The 19817-nt window shown below is 32.6% G+C and overlaps 4 protein-coding genes across 4 annotated transcripts; 2 read left to right on the top strand and 2 right to left on the bottom strand.

Annotated features, from left to right (window-relative positions):
* Nucleotides 1-633: 633 nt before the first annotated feature.
* On the bottom strand, nt 634-5763 carry LOC125071132 (odorant receptor Or1-like). The gene is made up of 9 exons (XM_047681222.1): nt 5692-5763; nt 5423-5628; nt 4900-5037; nt 3308-3476; nt 2657-2760; nt 2314-2413; nt 1754-1858; nt 1350-1505; nt 634-684 (listed from the first exon to the last, which is right to left on the bottom strand). Exons 1-9 carry the CDS (start codon nt 5761-5763, stop codon nt 634-636), a joined length of 1101 nt encoding a protein of 366 aa, XP_047537178.1.
* A 2167-nt stretch (nt 5764-7930) lies between these two features.
* LOC125070860 (conserved oligomeric Golgi complex subunit 2) lies at nt 7931-10797 on the top strand. The gene is made up of 6 exons (XM_047680855.1): nt 7931-8112; nt 8199-8426; nt 8544-9390; nt 9540-9745; nt 9981-10426; nt 10508-10797. Exons 1-6 carry the CDS (start codon nt 8035-8037, stop codon nt 10779-10781), a joined length of 2079 nt encoding a protein of 692 aa, XP_047536811.1. The 5' UTR covers nt 7931-8034; the 3' UTR covers nt 10782-10797.
* A 54-nt stretch (nt 10798-10851) lies between these two features.
* Nucleotides 10852-13015, bottom strand: LOC125070862 (DNA polymerase iota). Its single transcript, XM_047680858.1, has 2 exons — nt 12875-13015; nt 10852-12777 (listed from the first exon to the last, which is right to left on the bottom strand). Exons 1-2 carry the CDS (start codon nt 12883-12885, stop codon nt 10962-10964), a joined length of 1827 nt encoding a protein of 608 aa, XP_047536814.1. The 5' UTR covers nt 12886-13015; the 3' UTR covers nt 10852-10961.
* A 611-nt stretch (nt 13016-13626) lies between these two features.
* On the top strand, nt 13627-19222 carry LOC125070863 (protein phosphatase 1 regulatory subunit 21). Its single transcript, XM_047680859.1, has 10 exons — nt 13627-13777; nt 13849-14043; nt 14539-14676; nt 15138-15380; nt 15496-15579; nt 15952-16105; nt 16555-16727; nt 16926-17021; nt 17454-17558; nt 17620-19222. Exons 1-10 carry the CDS (start codon nt 13712-13714, stop codon nt 17791-17793), a joined length of 1428 nt encoding a protein of 475 aa, XP_047536815.1. The 5' UTR covers nt 13627-13711; the 3' UTR covers nt 17794-19222.
* The last annotated feature ends 595 nt before the right edge of the window (nt 19223-19817 follow it).

Genomic DNA, 19817 nt, shown 5'->3' with positions numbered 1-19817 from the left:
CTGTTTTTTTTTTGTCTTATCAAAAATAAACCAGTGAACCATTTATAATTTTCAAGGATTAGAGGTAGCATGTACAAAGGACATGCGCCTATAAATGACGAAAAAAACGTAGTCGATGTAAAAATTAAGTTACGCAGTCAGGAAACAAAACAGGTCAGCTATAAGGCCGGCCACGCACCTGCAAGCCGCCCGGTGTTGCAGATGTCCATGGGCGGTGGTATTCATTTCCCATCAGGTAAGCCTCGATGACATTAAAAAAATATATATATAAAAGCAGATCGCTATTGGTGGCTATTTGAACAAACATTTAATGTGAAATTCCTCATTTCTTATCGAGTATAAAATACTTTTAACTATTTACCATCCAAATTTTTTATAACTTTTCAAAAATGAGAATGAAGATATCGTAGCATGCTGTATAACCGTCATTCATGTAAACTATTGATTGACAACAATTAGCAATAAACTGTAATAATCTTTGTTTACAAACTTATACTAAGGTAGAAATTAAAACGGGTGAAATAATTGCTAAGAACAACTTTAAAACTTGAATTGTATTTAATAGTAATAAAGGTATCGTGATATTCTATTATTTATTTATACGTGCAGAATTGTTCGCAGTTTTCTATTATTTTACATTGTTTGATTTAAAACAGCGAAGTATGAGTAGGACATTCGTAGAATCTGAAAACAATATTTAGTAATTATAATATATTGCGTAAAGCGGTACCTATATGACAAATATATAGAATTTTTCCAATCGAACAAGGAATGAAGATGAACAAACCTTAGACATACGTTTTTCATGCGATTTGCTAATATGTCATTTATATTTTGCATAACAGTTCTTAATGAATATATTTTTATTTATAAAAAAATATTCTACGTAACAACTAAAGTCCCAATACTTTCGTCGATTTTCAAAATGCAATTTTTTTGCAAATCCATAATGAATGTTATATACTATTCAATCTCGCGACCAATGATATTGCATCAATTCAATATTGTTTATTTGGCTTTTATCTTCTTGTCGTTGGAAAAGACTATATGACTGAGACGGAGTTCAAATATTCAATATAATATCATATTATTGAACCTGACCACTACCACCAAAGTCCCTAATATGTTTTCCTTCAATCCAGAATACATAAATACAAATATTGCTACTTAGCGGTAAATTAAATACTAAATATTTTGTCCACCCGTGCGGGTTTGTACATTGACCTACCTGTAAATCCCACTGTCGTTCTTTATTGATTTAAAGTGACTCTATCCTGCTTCAGTGAAATTATTTGACATATTTTATATCGAATCTTAACTTAAAATAACAACACTAAAATATAACTCACAGACACAAACGTCTGCCTCGACAAGCTGATGTAATGACCAGCGCGCAAAACTATTGGGTGGCTCATACGCATCATGGCGAAACAAAGCATTCGCTTGAATTTCATGTCCTGCTCGTACCAGGTACAGTGGTAGAGAACTGTGTGAAGATTTTCACTCTAGAAACAAAACACGTGCATTTCGACTAGTTAACAATACGCCAGATTTAGCTTACCCTAAAGTTTTTACTGGAAAAGTGGGCACATTAGATACATGGAAAAATGTCTTTAGGGTCTTGGACATAGTTCCATTTCAAACCAATATTACTTTTGCATAAAGATAAGTTAAGACTACTCAAATTATAACACCAAACTTGTCTACTCGTATATAGAAACAGAAACAATATCAAAAATGTACAAGCACTTACTGTAGCGGTCAGTTCGTGTCCACACCAGCAGCAAACGAACAACTGACTGATCATGACCGACAAATAAGTCAAAATTGAAAAGAATTGCATGCTCTGCCAGTCCTCCTATTAAAGAAAATGAAACGAGACACATTAAGTACAGGTACATAAAACAATTAATTTTACAAAGGACTCGAAGAGCGCTTGGTTCTTCCTTTTTCCTGTTACAGATTTCTGAAGTATCAACGAATTTAGGCTCACACAAAATATACCATAAGTTAAAATATAACCCATAACCAATTGTTATTATCGACAAACTACACTTATCAAGATTCAACAATTAGCGCTTCTCTATAAAAGACTGACGCGCATTCAAAAGTTCGAGAATTTTGGGTGACAAACTGAACCAGCGTACCAATTGAGTATTCTGTTTTATAGTTCACATATTTTACCATAATTGTTATAAAATATTTTATTTATAAGACATAAATTGTCATTGGTTTTACAATATCTCCACGCTTCTGACTTGCATATCCATTTTAATTGTTCTCGGTTCAATTTTTAAACTAATTATTACGTACCACTAGAATCCGTAATGCAGACATACAAATAAGTCCAACACTTCCAACGAGTTGAAAAAATAAAAACGTATGGTATGTATTTTCCACAAGTTCTGTAAACCTAAAAAAGGAGGAATTTTACGGCTATGATTATATAAATCAGAATGTAACCTATTACAAATACGAATGTTAACCGATTGGATTCGTGGCAAAAAAAGTAGCGGCAATATTTCATTGGATCACTATTCCGATTCTGTAGGCAAAATTCAACAGCCTTCATAATCTTCTTCATAACATAATATACAATAACAAAAATGATATACATAATATAAAAAATGGAGCTATTAAATATGTTCGTCCTTACGAAACTATGGCCTGGTGTTGCTTTATACACTCAATTAATTTTCTATTATTTTCAGCTATGATTGCAATTCTTTCTGTCTTACTGCCAAATTGTGTAGGTTTAATCTGTGAAAAAAATAACACTATATATTAAAAAAGTAGATATATATAATTATTCTTATTTGTACACGTGCATTTTTACAAATGATCTGAAAAATGAATAGGATAAAAATATCCTAACATGTGCACATGAGCTTTTTTTATATGATCGCTTCATACTTACACACGGTTTCAAAAAGGAGATTCATTTGAAAAAGTCTGTGCCACAGTTATCTTATTTTTCACACAATTCAAAACAGAATGAGTTCAATGAGTGAGTCAATGAGTGTATCAATTCGATTGTACTTTTTTAAAGTTGTTTTATCTCAGAACTGTCATGTATGAACCGATTTGGAAAATTCTTAATAAAATAGTTATGGATAACTATTATGTCTCATGTAAATTTGAAGAAATAAATTGAAGTTGGTTATATATTTTTGTTAAATTTTAGAAGTTTTACCTACAAATTTTATTTAATTCAAATAAACTAGTAATATTTATACAAAGAGAAAACGATATAATCAAGTATCAAAAATCATACTGTTCACATATCATAAGATCATTAATTTATTACACTCAAAATCTTATCCTTGATGATATCCAGCTGTGCACAGGCAAATATGACCATGCTGAGCGTGACGCTGTCCACTCCGAAGTACATGTAGGCGCTCATGCAAATTGTAAGCAGCTGAAAGGCGTAACCAAGCTCGTACTGCGGCGAAAATTCTGGTTTCACAGGCATCCTGTTTAATAACAGTTTGGTTAGGTTATATGTAAATGTAGGTAATATTAAAAAATATAGCGACATAACTTGTTTCAATCTACTTTTATTTTTAAATAAATGACATCGTAATGATTCTTTATTCATCCGGCCTGCTTTTATGGTAAATACTGTTCGAGTTAATACGTCATGATGACAAGAGACCGGATGGATCAACGATGGTTCTCTGAGAAGGAGGACGGGCCCTAATGTGGGACGCTACATGGATTAATAAACTGGCCCTGTCTCATATCAAGTAAGTAGTGTTAAGAGTACTGAAGCGAACAAATGTTGCAATTATTCGTATCTTATTTCAAGTTATGTATTGTTCCATTTGCAGTTGATAAACTTGAACCTTGGAGTTATAGTGCAAAAACCTTTTTTTAAAGTACAACATCCGTCTTATTGCCATCACTGGTAACAGGAGCTATGATTCCTTTTTGTCCAGAGGAACGTATTTGCGACAACGGGGAGTCTGGCGCAACGATTCGTAACAACACTTGAGTACAGTTTATATACGTGGATCATGGATCGGGATCAAGAGTAAGTAGTTGATGTATGCATAGGTCTGTAGATTTAAAAAAAGTCACTGGTAAGTGGGAGGTATTTCGCAATATTTGTAAGTAAGTTGTTTTTTTTATCAATACTTCGATTTATACCACAACAAATCAATTTTGAACATTCAATATATTTTATTTAGAACTTTGAGCAACTAATTTGTGCTCCTTCGGGTTTGAGGTCAATATTTAGATGGCCTTGAACAAGAGGTTATAACCTTCAGCGTTAAGCCTATTAATCATTAAAACATCTTTAAATATTTGACTGTTTATCTTGTTCTAGAGCTCTAGAGCTCTAGAGCTTCTATTGAAATAAATAATTCGTTAAGAAGAGCTCCCGCGCTTCGAGAAAGTTTACCAGCCTTTGACATCTGCGAGTACTTTGAAGTCTCCTAATTTTACTTCTTCGCCTATATTTAAAAAGCTTTTTTCTAAAAAAGCCTGTAAATCCATCAGATTATTTTAGAGCTTGACCAACAATGATACGTTTTCTAATAAATTTAAGGCCAAAGTTTTTTATTTATTAGTAGTCCTCCCATAACAACATTTCTTTATACGTAGCTTATACCACATTTTCAGAGGCGTTTCATTTTACTTAGGCGCATTTGCCACGAGAAGTATTCGCCATATTCACCGCACTGTTTGTGCACTGAGGTTTTTATCGGAGGAGACGTTACTACCCATAACCACTAATTGTCTTGATCTCTTAGTCGCCTCGCACGACACTCTTTGAAAAGATAGCAGAGTGCTATTGTAACCCTGTATTCTGGCACATTAATCATTAAAATACAACACATTCATCAAACGAAGAGGGGAATTATAAGTATTATTTTTATAAACTTATCTTACCACATATCAAACGGGAACTTGCGACTACCAACATCATCAAAAAGTGGTTTTAAGGCCCACAGACCGCAAGTTGTTTGCGAACTGATCATGAAAGCCAATAACAACCGCTTAATTCTTTTAGCCTGCATCTTCAAGATTCTGTTGAAAGACTTACCATTAAAAATAAAACAAAATCTGTTTAATATTATGAATATGTTCTTACGGTATTTTATTCTTTATATAATGTTCCGAAAGTTATTTAATCCTTATAATGTAAATTTTAGGTATACATAGGACATACATATATTCAATTCAAAGAAATCCTAAACGACAAAAAATAAAAAAGACAACTGTTTTAACAAAGAACAAATTGAGGTTAAGGCAAACAGCCTGAAAAGCTCTATAAAGATCCGAAATAGGCCATAAAAGTCATTTTTTGAACTCTAGCCTAGATATGATGATATGACTCCTACATCGTCAGCACTAATAAAATACACTAGGAGATTAAATTAAATGTTTATATAACCTCTTTTACTATATATACCTCTCATGTTCGTTCGATTGCGGCAAGAATATTTCATCGTTCATTCTTTTTAGCAAATCTTTAAGTGAACTAATATTTATTTGTAAGACGGTAACTTTAAAACATAAACAGGCCTGAGTGAATAACAAGTAGGAGGACTGGGATACAGCCTCCAAGTCCCCCCAAACCTGTCCGATGAATATAATTTGGAAAAATAAAAATATATACTGCAAGGACATCATGAATATTCGATATGCTTTATGTATTGCAGTTTCGTCTGATGGCGGCACCCAAACTCCCAAGTATTTCATTACAAATTTGGCTCTGTTCAGATATAAGTCTTCTGATTTTATTGCTTTCATTGTTGAGTAATATTTCCAGTGAGAGTTTTATGGACGATTATTTCTAGTATAATGAGCGAAAACATAACATAATAAGCTATGACAACAAGAGACTTGATAAGGTATGATTATGTCATTAGGATAATTTTGTAAATAATACCCTAATTGATATCGTCGATATGTTCTTGGATGGTAATTTTCACTTTATCAATGTAAAATGTGTTCGTAACAATTTTGTACTTTAGATTAAATTGTTGTTAATTATTATTTTGTTCATAAAAAATACTAGCATAGGATCCGTGGATTCGCTTCCATAGGTATAATTTTATTATATCTTCATTTCGTAAACATTTTCCATATTTACATTTATCATACATTATATTATTCATTAGACAATATAAAACAAAGTGGCTTACCACTGTCTGTCCTTGTAAATGTTTTAATCTTTAAAATTACACAACGGTTTTTGATGCGGATTTTTTTAATATTTAGATTTAAAAAAGCACTGATTATTTTAGAGGTTTCCAAAGTGATATCGTAAATAAACACATTTTTTGCAAACGCTGGCTGAACCCTACGAGAAAGATTTAAATAATGTAGTACAGTATTGTACACCTTAAAAGGGTCTTCAAAAAAGTCTGATTTAGGGAAAACCCACAATAAGCATAATTATCCTTTACTTTTTACGGGAAATAATGGCTTATTTTCGAAGCGATTTTAAGCAATACAGCATCCTTATTCAATTAAGTACCTCAAATACATTATGCATTAAATATAGATCATTATGGCACTTTACAGCTTGTAATTTAAATGAATATTCTCGAAGATATTATAGATTTAAAACGCAAGGACATTGCGGTTCGTATTGTCTAACGACTGGAAAACTGTGAACGTTGTTAAACAATCTGTTGCATATTTAGTATCAGCATTGAAGCTGGGAACCCGTGGGAAGCCGGGGCGGGTATTGCATATATTTCTTCAAATATTGTTATTACATTTTGGTATCAACTTTTTTATCTCACTTTAATAATAATCCCAAGCGTGATAAATTCATAAATCACAAATTGACAGCTGCGATGTCAATTTAAGATTTATACGAAGAACTTTCGAGTCAGACGTGTGGTGCTTAGTAAGACTCATAGATAATACACTTATACTAGCTAAGGTAAGGTAAGGTAAGACTGCTTAATTAGACTTCACATGACTGGTATTTATAGTACGTGACTTTATTTGTTATGATTTTTATTGATCGCTTAGATTTTGGTGAACTATTGCTGCTGCTTGATCATTCCTGTGCTTGTAATCAGTTTTGATGATTTATTTGCAAGCATCGGTTATTTGCTGAATTGTTTCTGGACTGCTGAGGTAACACCTACATAGATCTGTGGATAAATTGTGTATGCGAACAATATGTTTCTGATAATTACGGAGGCCCAGTTAAAAATGTGAAAATAATAATATAATGATTATTATTTAGGTATATATTATGGTACATAATAAACAACATTTAAAATGAAAACTAAAATTTATATCTGGAAATCAATTTAATAATCAATTTTAGATAAATGATAAGTATATGACAAAATTTACTTAAATTCGTCAAGTAGTAAACCCGTAACTGAAAGTGGTATTTTTCTTTTTTGGAAAGTCATTCTTTTAAGGAAAAATGTTATAGTGACTTTCCCCAAAAAATATTGGGCAAACACTTTCTCTCTTTTTTTTATAAACGGTTTTATTTAAAAAAATTTTTAGTTATTGTTATATTCGATATAAACATTTAAAACAGAGAGAGTGCCGAAAAAGCCTTTTTTTCTGAGCATGTTTACGGGGCCATGTTCAATATCCAACGGCCAGATGATGAACTCCCGACATTAAAATGGCCATATGGCCACCTTGCAATGGCACTGAAGCCACTGAAGTAAAAATTAGATACTGGCAATTGGCAAACAAATATTTTTTGTAGCTTTTCACATATGATATTTAATATAATTGGGTATTGAAAATATTGCGTTAAATAATAATATGCAGCGTTGTTATTTATTATCAAATATAAGAATTATGTTATTTAATCAATGTTATTATTTTAATCATTATTTTATTAATTAATATCTTAGAATCTTACTTAAAGTAGTAATTGCATCCGAATTCCGAACTATTCCTGACGTGTTAAACGTCAGGCTGACGTCAGTGTACGTCAAAATGATTCTTGAGTGCAGGGGCGATTTCAATAGATAAATAATTTGTTAACCCGTTCCTAATAATAATGGTGCCTTAAAAAAGATATACACGGACATGGATAACGATAGTAATGATTTTACATTACCACCGGCCCCGAGGGGTTTATGTTTTGATCGTAATGACTTCGTCAAGGTATTTCCCTTTTATTACTGTTTTAAACCTCAAAAACAATTATTTACTTCACATAACTATAATTTATATGATAAAATAAATTTCAGACGAGCTTTTCGGTGGATAATTTCCTCTCAGACCATCAAGATGTTGCATCCTTGGAGACGATGCGAGATGACCTAGGTGTCTACTTAAAAGTACTTAGGCTAGCAATGATTGAACTTATTAATAAGGACTATGCAAATTTCGTGAACTTGTGTGCTACACTAATTGGCTTCGATAAAGCTATTGTAAAAATACAAGTGCCATTGGGTCAATTAAATGAAGAAGTTATAGTAAGTTTTTTGAACCTTACATGTTTTTAATAAAACAATATAAACTTGTAGTAAAAATATTAGTATCAATAATTATATACATTGTATTCAACATTAATAGAATGATTTTGATTGCAGAATGTAAAACAATGTTTGGAGGATGCAATGAAAGAATTGTCATTATGGCTAAGCCAACGTCATGGCTTGATAAAGAAAAAACAGCTACTTAAATATTACAGTCAGACTTTAAACTGCCTTACAATATTAGAAAACATTTTGCATGAAATTTCCGATAAAAGAAAATATGAGCAAATAATCATTGCTGACAGGGCTGCAATGCAATACAACCAACTAAAGTATTCAATATCAAAATGTGACAGTCTTGTTAAACCAGAGCAAAAGAAGCAGTATAATGAAGTGGGAAGGAAACTGGTCCAAATCCTAAATGATTTGCTTTTTCAATTTTGGAATGACAATAATGAAGAATATTTACTTAGAACACTCTTGACTTTAACATCATTAGATAGAGTCACTGAAACAGAAATGCTAATAAGAAAACAAGCAGTGGCTCCACTTTTACAAGACATAATAAATGAACCTGCATTACAAAGAAGTAAAGATGGCTTACAAGGAGTATATAAAAGTATATTGTCATTATTAGACAGTAAATTAAATTTATTCATTGTTGTCACTCAACATTCCAAATTAACATTTCTTGCAAAAAAATATAAATTTTTAGTAAATTGTTTTTGGTGTGAAGTAGAACACCGTTTAGAAGTTAATTTAGCGTCAATTTTCGCACCTGGTAACCCTCAGCTCTTCTATAGGAGATATAGTGAAAGTATGCATTTTATAACACAGTTAGAGGAATACTGTTCTACAAAAGATATGATTCAACTGCTGCATGAAACGGCAGAGTATAAAAGTTTTCTTAGGAGGTGGAATTTGCCAGTATATTTCCAGATTCGATTTCAGGAAATAGCAGGTATCTATTAAATTTGTAATATAAATCTTTTTTTTGGTAAATTTTATTAGTAAAACTCCAATTCAAAATAACATAATATTTGTTTTACTGTTAACATCATTTGAAGATCAATAAAAGCAGATAAAAAAATATAAAATATGTATTAACAGGTAGTTTTGAAGCATCACTAAAATCAAGTCCAACATTACAAAATAATGATGACTTCATTTTACTTGAAACATACAAGTGTTGGAAAGCTCTCCAAGACTGCTGGTCAGATGGTATCTACATCGAGGCTTTAGCACACAAGTTCTGGAAGCTATCACTTCAATTGTTGTGCAGATATACTACATGGATAACTAGTATTTGTTCTGAAGTAAGTTTAAATTAAACAATTTTAATAATGTGGAATTTATATCAATTGATTTTTTTTTATTGTGAACTGGTCCATTTATTTTCATCTAAATTACCTACCCAGAGTTTGTAGAGGTTATCTAGTCTATAAACATGCTTGTGTTTATTTAAAACAAAAATATTTTTTTAATTAGTTAGTAGTTCCTGGAACAAACTTTACAATGTTAGTGTATGTAAATAATGTTTAACCTTTTCAGCAAACTGTTTCTCCTAAGCTGGAATCAACAGGTATTAACAAAAATTTAATTGACAACTGTATATTCTTACATCTCGATAGTTCAACATTGGCACAACAATTAACTAAATTGTTAATAATTGTTGAAAGCAAAACGCCAAATAAAAGTAGAGAATTAATAAGAGAAAGCTTAAAACCCACTGAAGAATTGTTACAAGGGACAAAAGTTAAAATAAGCGAATGTATAGTTAATGAATTATTTGAGTATTTCAATGTACAGTTAAAACAAGTAAGTGACATACCAAGATTATATAGAAAGACAAACCGTAGCATACCAACAAAGCCCTGTAATTATATAGATGTTATAGCAAGATCAATGCAAGAATTCAGTGAAGATGCTACTAAGAGACTTGATAAATCATTTTTAGTTGAACTATATAATATGTTATTCAATGTTATGACTATTTCGTAAGTATCTTATTATTTATAAAAACATAAATCAGTCTCACTTTTATTAATTCATCGTAATAATCTTAACTATGTTTTCAGATATTATAAATATGTTGAAGATGTGTTAGTGTCTGTGCAAAGAACTGAAGAATCTTTAAGAAGACTAAAGCAAATTCGAGATATGGCTTCTCCTCAGAGTAATGACAGCTCAGGCATCACAGATGGCGACAAGATTAGATTACAACTTAATGTGGATGTTGTTTCATATACTAAGTTGGCAGAAACCCTTCTGGTAGATGTAAATAGTGTGCGCAAATTAGCCGATTTATCTTCTATGGTTACAGATGCTGTAAAAAATATAAATATTAAATGATATGCCCAGTTGTATACTCATGCTTTTAACTTAAAATATCCTATAAATAAGGTATAAATAAAAATATTTTTATAACATAAACATGTATTTGATCAGTTTAATAAAAATTGTATGATTTGAAAAAATAGAAACCATTCACTTATCACTTAAAATAATTAACAAGATAAAATCTTACTAATACTATTTGTGTGGAACAAAATATTTCAAGAGTGTGTTAGGCTTTGCTTTATTCAAGTTTCTAGGGCTACTTCTGGGCACCTCTGAGCTCGAAGGATTTTTCCACATGGCTTTTAGTTCCTGTTGCATTTCATCAGGAAGAGCACTAAATACTTCTTTATCAACATAACTTGGACAGTCATCACAATTAGCTCCGTCTGCCACATCTTTCATAGTATCTGAGGTGTCTGAGAGATTATCTTTTGCTGGGCTTGCTCGAGGTGTGAGAGACCTGTCCCTAGAACTTAACCGGAGTTCTGATACTTTTTCCAGCTCCTTTGAATTAAGCCTGAGCTCACCAACTTTCAACTTACTGGGGGATGCAACCTCTTCTTTTGACAAACACCTTCTCTTTGCTATCCAATTGACTTTTTTGGGCTTTTTAGGTGATGGTTCCACTTCACCATCTGAAAGATCAGTTGTTGTACTACTACTGGGTGATGCAGCGGAGTAATCCATTGAGGAGGCTGATGTGTCACAATCATTCTGTATATTGAGAACTGACTGGACAGATATGTCATTCATTAAATAGTTGACAATTGAACTTCTACCAGTCATACGCTCTTGGAATTTTGTAAACGCCAGTCCTACTAAAGTTAAATGGAATGGTTTAGATAAGTCAATGAGCTTATTGAATAGTCTCATTATCATGCTCATCAGTTTTTGTTGGCCGGCTTCAGTTACTGTCAATGTCCCACTGTTTATTGTAAAGATTGAAGGAGACACTTGACATTGTCTGGACTCTCTGTGACTACTCAACCTTTTTACATCTTTCTTTCGTAATGTTACTCTAAGTGAAACTGGAATACGTCCATCTTCCCTTACTAATATTAGCAATCTCTGTAACAATGCCCCAAATTTCTCTTCAACTTCACTTTTTACACTGACAGTCTTAAAGCTATCTTCTAAACCTATACTCTGTGGTCTACCTGATTGCTTCACTGGAGTATTATCTTCGCCTGCACTTAAACTTTTCAATCTAACTGCCATGTCACCACTGAAATGCTTCTTCAGAACATCTAAAGATACTTCTTGTAGGTCACTTACTGTAATTATTTTTTGAGAAATGAGAGCTTCGGCAGTCTTTGAACCAATACTTGGTATTGAACGAACACTTTGAAATGTAGTCATAAAAGTGGCCCCATGTTCAGGAAATACAGTTGTTTGGTCATTTGGCTTTTTGAATGGACAAACTAGTTTAGCCAAAAGTTTGTTGTGAGCTATTCCAGCACAAGTTGTAAAACCTAACTCATCATATATTTTATGTCTCATTTCATTGGCTATTTGTGATGCTACTTTTAATCTCGTATGGCAGCCACAGAGACACTCTGAGCTTGGCTCAGAGAAAACATGACCAGATAGTGTGATGCTTGTTACATTTAAAGTTTTTAATTTTTCCTGTACTAAATTTGTGACGTCAATAAAATTTTCATCCATGCCTAGTTTTTCAACTGGACATTTCCAACTCTGAAGTAAAGTAAATATTTTATTCGAGGCGGCCCTGTAGTCGTGCAAGTCCTCACCACTGACTAACTTTAAGTTTGGACATATTTTCAACGCGTCTGAAACGAGCATGCATTTTCGTATACCGAACTTCCTAGCTTCATAATTACTGGTCACTACGATGTTTTTCTGTTGAATTCCTAGTGGAAGGGATCGCAATTCTGGTTTCCGCACCATCTCTACTTGAGCGTAAAAACAATCGACATCTATATGTATAATACTCTTGGAATGGTCGCTTGAGACTTCAGTAAAAGTAGAGCTGCTCGTTTCCATGTTCCTGTGGATTATTCACACAGTTTCATCATAATTTACTTTGTTCCGACTTAAGTTTTACCTGTTGCGATAGAATGTTATATTGTGAGTCAGAACCTTACCTGTCGTCCATGCTTTGACATAAATTTATAAAATAAGTTAAATAGTAAATAAGTACAGAATATAACTAGGTAATTATTATTTTTCTTTCATAAATTCCAAAATATTGATATTTTAGATCGGACAATCACGACACATCAACAGAGACAATGTTGCCAAGTAATTGTGTTTAATAGTGCTGCCAATGATATCGCTTACAATCAATTGCACTCATAATTCAACTTGAATTCTCAAAATTCCCCGTTTGATACTTACTACCCTTTCTCGATAAAACCAAAAAGTTGTTTATTAAAATGCAGTAATCATAAAAATATTACGTATATCAATTTATACTTTATATATCTACGTTTTTAATCAAAATTATTAAACCTTAAAAATATACAATTAAATAACAAGTGCTGATTATTATAAATATTTAGTTCATGATTTTATCGTTGACGGAATTATTAGATAAAAATTTTAAATATATATAAACATATATTGTTTTAACTTTCTAATAAAACTTTATCCCAAAAATATGACTATTAGACTCTAATATTTATGTATGGCTATGTCAATACTCTAAATTATATATTTAGAGAGAAAAATGATAATAATATTATTATATTAAATTAATTAATATTACTTTTAAACAATTTAAATATTTCTTTATAAAACGCGGTTTACAGTTGTAATACGCTACAATTATCCAAACATTGTTTCTTTTTATTAAACGTCATTTATTTGTCAAATTCGACTGTCATTTTCACACGAAAGTGGGTGTTCGATACGGTACTAGATTTACCAAATAAACAATTAAAGTGTAACGAGAAAGAGTTATGACCTCTTGAAACCTAGTCATGGAGGGGCTGCCTTCTGGTGATATTCAAGCCAAATATCAAAAATTAGCAGCAGAGTATTCTAAGGTATACTACTTATTTATACACCGGACTACTGGTATCGGCAATTGGTGTAAATTTACTGTTTCCGTTCACAGTTGAGGGTTCACGTGAAAGTATTAAAGAAGGGTGTCCTAGATGAACAAGCAAAGTCAAATGAATTACGGGAAGTATTAAAAGATAAAGAGAAATCGTTAAGAAAAGGAGAATTAGAGATAGATTCATTAACGTTTAGAAACCAGCAATTGACGCGGCGCGTTTCCGTCCTTCAAGATGAACTTGATCTTCTTCAGGTATGTTTAAACTCTATGAACAACATAACAATAGAAAATGTATATTAATCATATTATGAAATGTTTCTGATGAAATATTTTGATTAATATACTAATAATTGTGCATAAATAAATGATACAAACTATTCTAAGTGTACTTTTGTTCTGTTCCATTTGTTTGGTACCATCTTTATGATTTAGGATTAAATCGTCATAATATGCAAATATTTATAAATATAATCTATTTAACTAATGGAGTTTTAATAAGAGACATCTTTTATTGATTTTGGTTTTAAATTTTTAATTAAAAGAGTGCATATACCAAATCAAATACTTCAGCTCTATTCCCACAAAGCTGTAGATAGCAGTAGACTTTGTATTAAGTACAAATCACAGTCTTCTTAGTCCATTCTGGCGTGATAGGGCACACAAGGTATTTTCTTAATATAACCTTTTTGGGACCCTCATGGCAATAGTACTGATTCACATGTTCTATTGAAAATTATTTTTTTATAGAATAAGTTAACAAAGAAATCTAAGAGTAAAGGAGACGAGAAGCAAGCATCAACAAGCCAAGCACCCTCACTTGACTCAGGCCTCCTGCAAGAAGAGCTTCAGAAAAAGATAATTGAAAATGCACAGTATGCATCACAGGTACAGAGATTTTGTACATATTTAATAAAAATATTAGTAAAATATTTTCTACCAAAAACTATAAAACATTTTCATACATCTTATTAAGTGGTTATTTATTGGTTCCAATGGAAGGAGTAAAGATGATAGAGGAGAAGAAAGGAGATTAAAGTCCATACTCTTCTTCTGATAGGCTACTTAAACATTTTTAGAGAAGATATACACAATGCCTCTTACACCTTCCTTATTAATTGGTTAAAATTACTATCTAGTTATATTGTATGTATAATAATTTAGATTAAATGTTACATACATTTTACTTATAACTGTGATATTGGTTTGACAGTCCTGTGTTTTCTTTCAAATGACAAATTAATGATAAAAATAGAAAAAGTGTGTAGCTAACCTTCTTTGAATAACGTCTTTAAGTAAGGGTATAAGATTTTAAAACAATTTCAATGAAAAACACACTCTGTTAACAGCTTTCAGACAAGACATTTGAAGTGTCTCAACTCCAAGCTTCAATCGAAGACTACCAGAAGCATATAAATGAAAGTGAAAGCAAATATAAGTGCGAGATTGCTAAATTGAAGAATAAAAACCAGGAACTCCAGTTTGCATTGGAAGAGGCTCAAAAGGACAAGCTAGGTGTGATCGCAAAACCACAGACTAGCAGTCAAGCAGCAAGTTGTAATGGAGATTTTCTGTCAGAAGGTGGAAGCTTGGTTAGTTCAGTTTATTTATTTTATAATCATATATATTTTATTTAAGGAGGCTCTTACATATACAATCCATATCACTATATAATAATGTTATAAAAAGCATCTGTGATATTTTCAGGTGGGAAGTGAAGATGCACTTAGTTCCGTAGATGATTTGAATATTAACGATCAACTGAGTACAAAAGCTCATACTTTAGAACAGGTAATAATTATATTTAGTTAACGAAAAACTGTAATTTAATTATACTATTTAAATAATAAAACATTTCTAAACACTCCTATGACACTTATCTTAGATATGGAGACAATGAAGCGAAATTTAATTTACATTTAATAATAATTTATTTCAAACTATTAGTTGCTTATTACAATAGTGCAGCTCTGATTTCTATGCAAGTGTCAACCATGCGTCAGAAGTGATTTAATATGTAAACTGTTTTTATCATTACTAAATTTTTATTCTTTATCTATAATTTCCAAATTGTAATTTAATATGGCTATTATTAGACTAATTTAATATTAATGTAACTATTCTTATGGAACTATTGATGTAATATTTTATTTATATTTGGAGGAAAATCAAAAACTTCGTATGGAATATGAATTGCTTGAAATGGAGAATGAAAGCCTTAAACTAGAGATAAGTAAACACGTATCCGCCGCCCAGAAGAGGAGAGGAGAGACGCACGACTCGGGCGACTTTAATAGCTTCAGTGAGACCTCTGTCGGTGAGTTTCAAAAATATTTTATCTTAAGATAGTTCATATACTTAAGTATATGTTACTGGATGGTTGAAAGAACCGTTAGCTTATATAAATTTATATAAAATCTAGCCAATTAGTAAAATTTTTAACATTGCACATATGGCTTTTTTTATCTCACTGGAAAAATGTGTTACGCGTTTCCTCCACATGAAGTGAGAGGTATGTGGTACTCGCCGGTGCCCAGGATGCCTATTACACCGGAGTACCCCAAAATACCTACCGGTACCCTCTCCGCCCCTTCGGCTATAACTATTAAAATTTTAACCGTATCAGTGTAAATTGAAACCAAAAATTTTTCAGTATTTTACTATCTGTCTATAGTCTATTTCATACGCACCATTACTTTTCGACTATATTAATAGTCGGCATGTAGCGTAGCGTAGAGTAATAGGGATGTGCCGTGCCGTGTGCAGACGCGGGCGGCGTGGTGTCGGGGCTGCTGGGCGCGCTGGCGTGCCCGCTGCTGCTGGCGCGCGAGCTGCAGCAGCGCGAGGAGCGCGTGGCGACGCACTTCCGGCGCCGCCTCGCCGCCGCCGCCGCGCGCGCCGACCTGCTGCAGGGCAAGACCGACCACTACCTGCAGGAGGTAGCTATGCTGCTTTTGCTGGCGTCGTTCATTACTGCGTCGATATTGACTTGTAGTACATGAAAACATTTTTTTTATGGCTGTACAAGCTTTCATGTTTTTTTTTCACACCCTCCCAAAAAAGCCGATTGTCTCACGACTTATCTTTAGAATTATTGGACGGACGGATATATGACGTGATTTTAATTTCTTGTATAGTGCGAAATACTTCGACTACGGTTCGATGTGATGGAGCGTGAAAAGGAGGAAGCTGCGCATACGTTACAAGAAAAACACAACACTATCAGCAGGCTGGTGAGTTGCTATCTATTTACAAACTGACTCACGGTCGTTGCAAATATTAGCGCGAAAAATAGTCACGTTTATTTATTAAACATTACGCAAATATATTTCTCGGTTCGTTAATTGGTGGTTAGTAAACTTAAAAATAATTTACTTGGTCGTAGGGCTTTGTGCAAAGTCGTCTGGGTAGGAACCGCCCTCTTCAATCAGATCAACCGCTAAACAGCAATAATTTGTATTATTACATTCCGGTTTAAATAATATAGGCATAAGGTACAGCAAAACTTAGTTTTTAAAATTAGTGTATTATAGTTCAGATGTTGGCAATATTTACACCCCCGTGTACTCTTGTGTACTCTCCTACATAGTCGGCCAGTCTCTTTCGAGAAATCAGTCGGCAGGACATCAAAATTTACAGCATAAGACAATTTGATTTCCTCACAGGAAGAGGAGCTGCAGTCGACGTCTCGCAACTACGAGCAGCAGCTGGGCGTGCTGACCGAGCACGTGGCCGCGCTCAACGAGCACATCGCGCGCCAGCACGACCGCCTGCAGCAGCTGCAGCGCTCCAGGGAACGCCGCAAGTAGCGGCGCTCGGCCCTCTGTGGCGCTGCAGCGCTCGCGTGACGCCGCGTCGGACGTCGTTACAGCGCTCGCGGACATTAAGCTGCCGCTGTATTGGGTCACGTGTGCCGTACGATCACCATTCACTCGGTCACCCCTTAGTCCACATTTAAACGAAAAGTACGGTCAGCGTGCGCGCACCGGTAATGTTCCCCGCTAGATGATTCTAGTTTGTAACTCTAAACCATTACTGGTGTAGTGGTAGTCATTATACTTCAAATGGTGTAATGTGTCGGCAACTACACTGTAAATCTTAACCTCCATCGAAGATGACTTTCGGGTAGCTAGTGGACTTTTATCGTTACGTCATGATTTATCGTCGCAAATAATATTTAAATTTATAAACGAATTATAATGTTGCTATCTCTCATACTATCCTATAACCAAAAATCATCTTTATTTTCACAAAAAAAATACATCTACTGTATTTACCCTTCTATTATTGTGTTTTAGAATTATATACCTATGTCTTCGTTATTAGCACAGACATTTTCAAATATTTCATTTTAAAACGCATACACGAAGACCGTTTGAATCCATTCATTTATTAAATATTAGTGAGACGCAGAATATTCAGACTTCTTAAAAAAAAAGTAAAACAGCTATTTTTTTAAAATAGGAACAATCACGAAAGCAAAGGTCATATATATATTAAACAAAGATTTAATATAAGAATAATAGAAAAAAAAAATCGTATGTCCAGTCGTAGATAAGATATTATAATAATTGAATTGTTCATGCATGTACATAAAGTGATACGACTATATTATTAATATAAAAGTTAGGTTAATTGGCACTTTTATACTTGAAAATATAATAGTGATTTAAGATTATTATCGAGGAAATGAAATGATGAACTTTGTCATACAATCGTTACTGGATTCGCCGAATATTAATTTTACTTTACGTATTTCAAATGAATTAAATCACATTCTGCTCACAGCTCTGTATTAACAAATATATACATACATAAATTATTAATAAGTGACGTATTGTGTAAGGATATACTTAAATTATAAATGATAACTTCATAAATGAATTTCTCACACAATACGAAATGAAAAATGTAAGACTTATTATTATTAAATGTAATTAAATATGTATTTGTTGATAATATCGAAAGGAACACATTTTATATAATGATTTTATCTTAATTTATTTACTATTATTTTATTATTAATTTTTAGCATTCCTATCGAATATTCGAGGCCTAATTAGGTATTGTCTATTTCAATATAATTTGTACGAAACAGAAATGGAAAAATAAACAAATTTAAAAAATTACTTTTATTTAGCGATCATTTTTAAAAGTTGTGTCGTATGTCGTACAGATAGTATCTGAAATAATGGTAATGTTTGTTACTAATCTGATTAAATACTGAGCGCTCATTGGTCGCTTGTTGCGTCATCAGTTACTATCGACCAATTACAATTCAGTATAAAGTCAAATTAGTAAATCGTCTTTCGTTAAGGTGTGTAATGACGTGCCTGCCAGATTAAACCCTCGTACAGCCACAATCCACCTTCCGGCAGGTTTAATTCAGGCTATAAATAGAAAAAAAAAAGCTTGGAAAAAATTATAAATTTAACAAGTTGTAGAAAAATTGTAAATAAAACATAACAGAGAATAAAGAAAGAAATAAAGTATAACGTCTAGCTAAAAGCTATAGTAAATTGTTTACGTTTCATACAAATTCAATTGAAGTACGAGTATGTCGCTATTGTTAGTGCAAAAGGCCGTTTGTATTGTTTTATTAACGAATGTATACAACAAAAAGTACTGGATTTTATTAAAACACTTTTATTTATTAATGAATTGCTGTTTATAGATCTATTCACGAAGGCGCGCCCCGCGTAAAGCTCGTGTTTGCAAGTCAACTTAGTGTATGTGATACGACGAAGAGTATAATGGTAGAAAAAAAAAATCAAAAAGGCGCGATAAAATATATCGCGCCTTTTTGAGCGAATAGATCTGTAGCGGTGTGTAGTTAAACACAAAGAATAGAGGCATCTCTTTCTGTCAATATTGATTTTACATTCGAAAGAATAAGATAGAAAAATTTCAATAATAACCTTCTAAATATTTGTAGGTATATATAACATATTAGTAACTAAAAGATCAGAAGAAATATATAGTGTTCATATCACATGCTAAACCGAGGTTTTTATTTGCGGTATTTATTT

This window comes from Vanessa atalanta, chromosome 18, assembly GCF_905147765.1.
Source record: "Vanessa atalanta chromosome 18, ilVanAtal1.2, whole genome shotgun sequence".
Lineage (NCBI taxonomy): Eukaryota > Metazoa > Arthropoda > Insecta > Lepidoptera > Nymphalidae > Vanessa > Vanessa atalanta.
This window is presented reverse-complemented; position numbering and strand designations above follow the sequence as displayed.

Bases quoted from the DNA above. Each gene is read 5' to 3' on its own strand.
- LOC125071132 (XM_047681222.1), bottom strand. From the start codon at position 5,763: ATGAAAGCAATAAAATCAGAAGACTTATATCTGAACAGAGCCAAATTT. The intron at 3,477-4,899 runs GTAAGATAAGTT...GTTATTAAACAG, and splicing joins AAGTTCCCGTTTGATATGTG to GATGCCTGTGAAACCAGAAT. The intron at 2,761-3,307 runs GTAATAAATTAA...TTTTTTTCACAG, and splicing joins TCAAGGATAAGATTTTGAGT to ATTAAACCTACACAATTTGG.
- LOC125070860 (XM_047680855.1), top strand. From the start codon at position 8,035: ATGGATAACGATAGTAATGATTTTACATTACCACCGGCCCCGAGGGGT. The intron at 9,391-9,539 runs GTATCTATTAAA...ATGTATTAACAG, and splicing joins TCGATTTCAGGAAATAGCAG to GTAGTTTTGAAGCATCACTA. The intron at 10,427-10,507 runs GTAAGTATCTTA...CTATGTTTTCAG, and splicing joins TTCAATGTTATGACTATTTC to ATATTATAAATATGTTGAAG.
- LOC125070863 (XM_047680859.1), top strand. From the start codon at position 13,712: ATGGAGGGGCTGCCTTCTGGTGATATTCAAGCCAAATATCAAAAATTA. The intron at 13,778-13,848 runs GTATACTACTTA...TTCCGTTCACAG, and splicing joins TAGCAGCAGAGTATTCTAAG to TTGAGGGTTCACGTGAAAGT. The intron at 16,728-16,925 runs GTAGCTATGCTG...TTTCTTGTATAG, and splicing joins CCGACCACTACCTGCAGGAG to TGCGAAATACTTCGACTACG.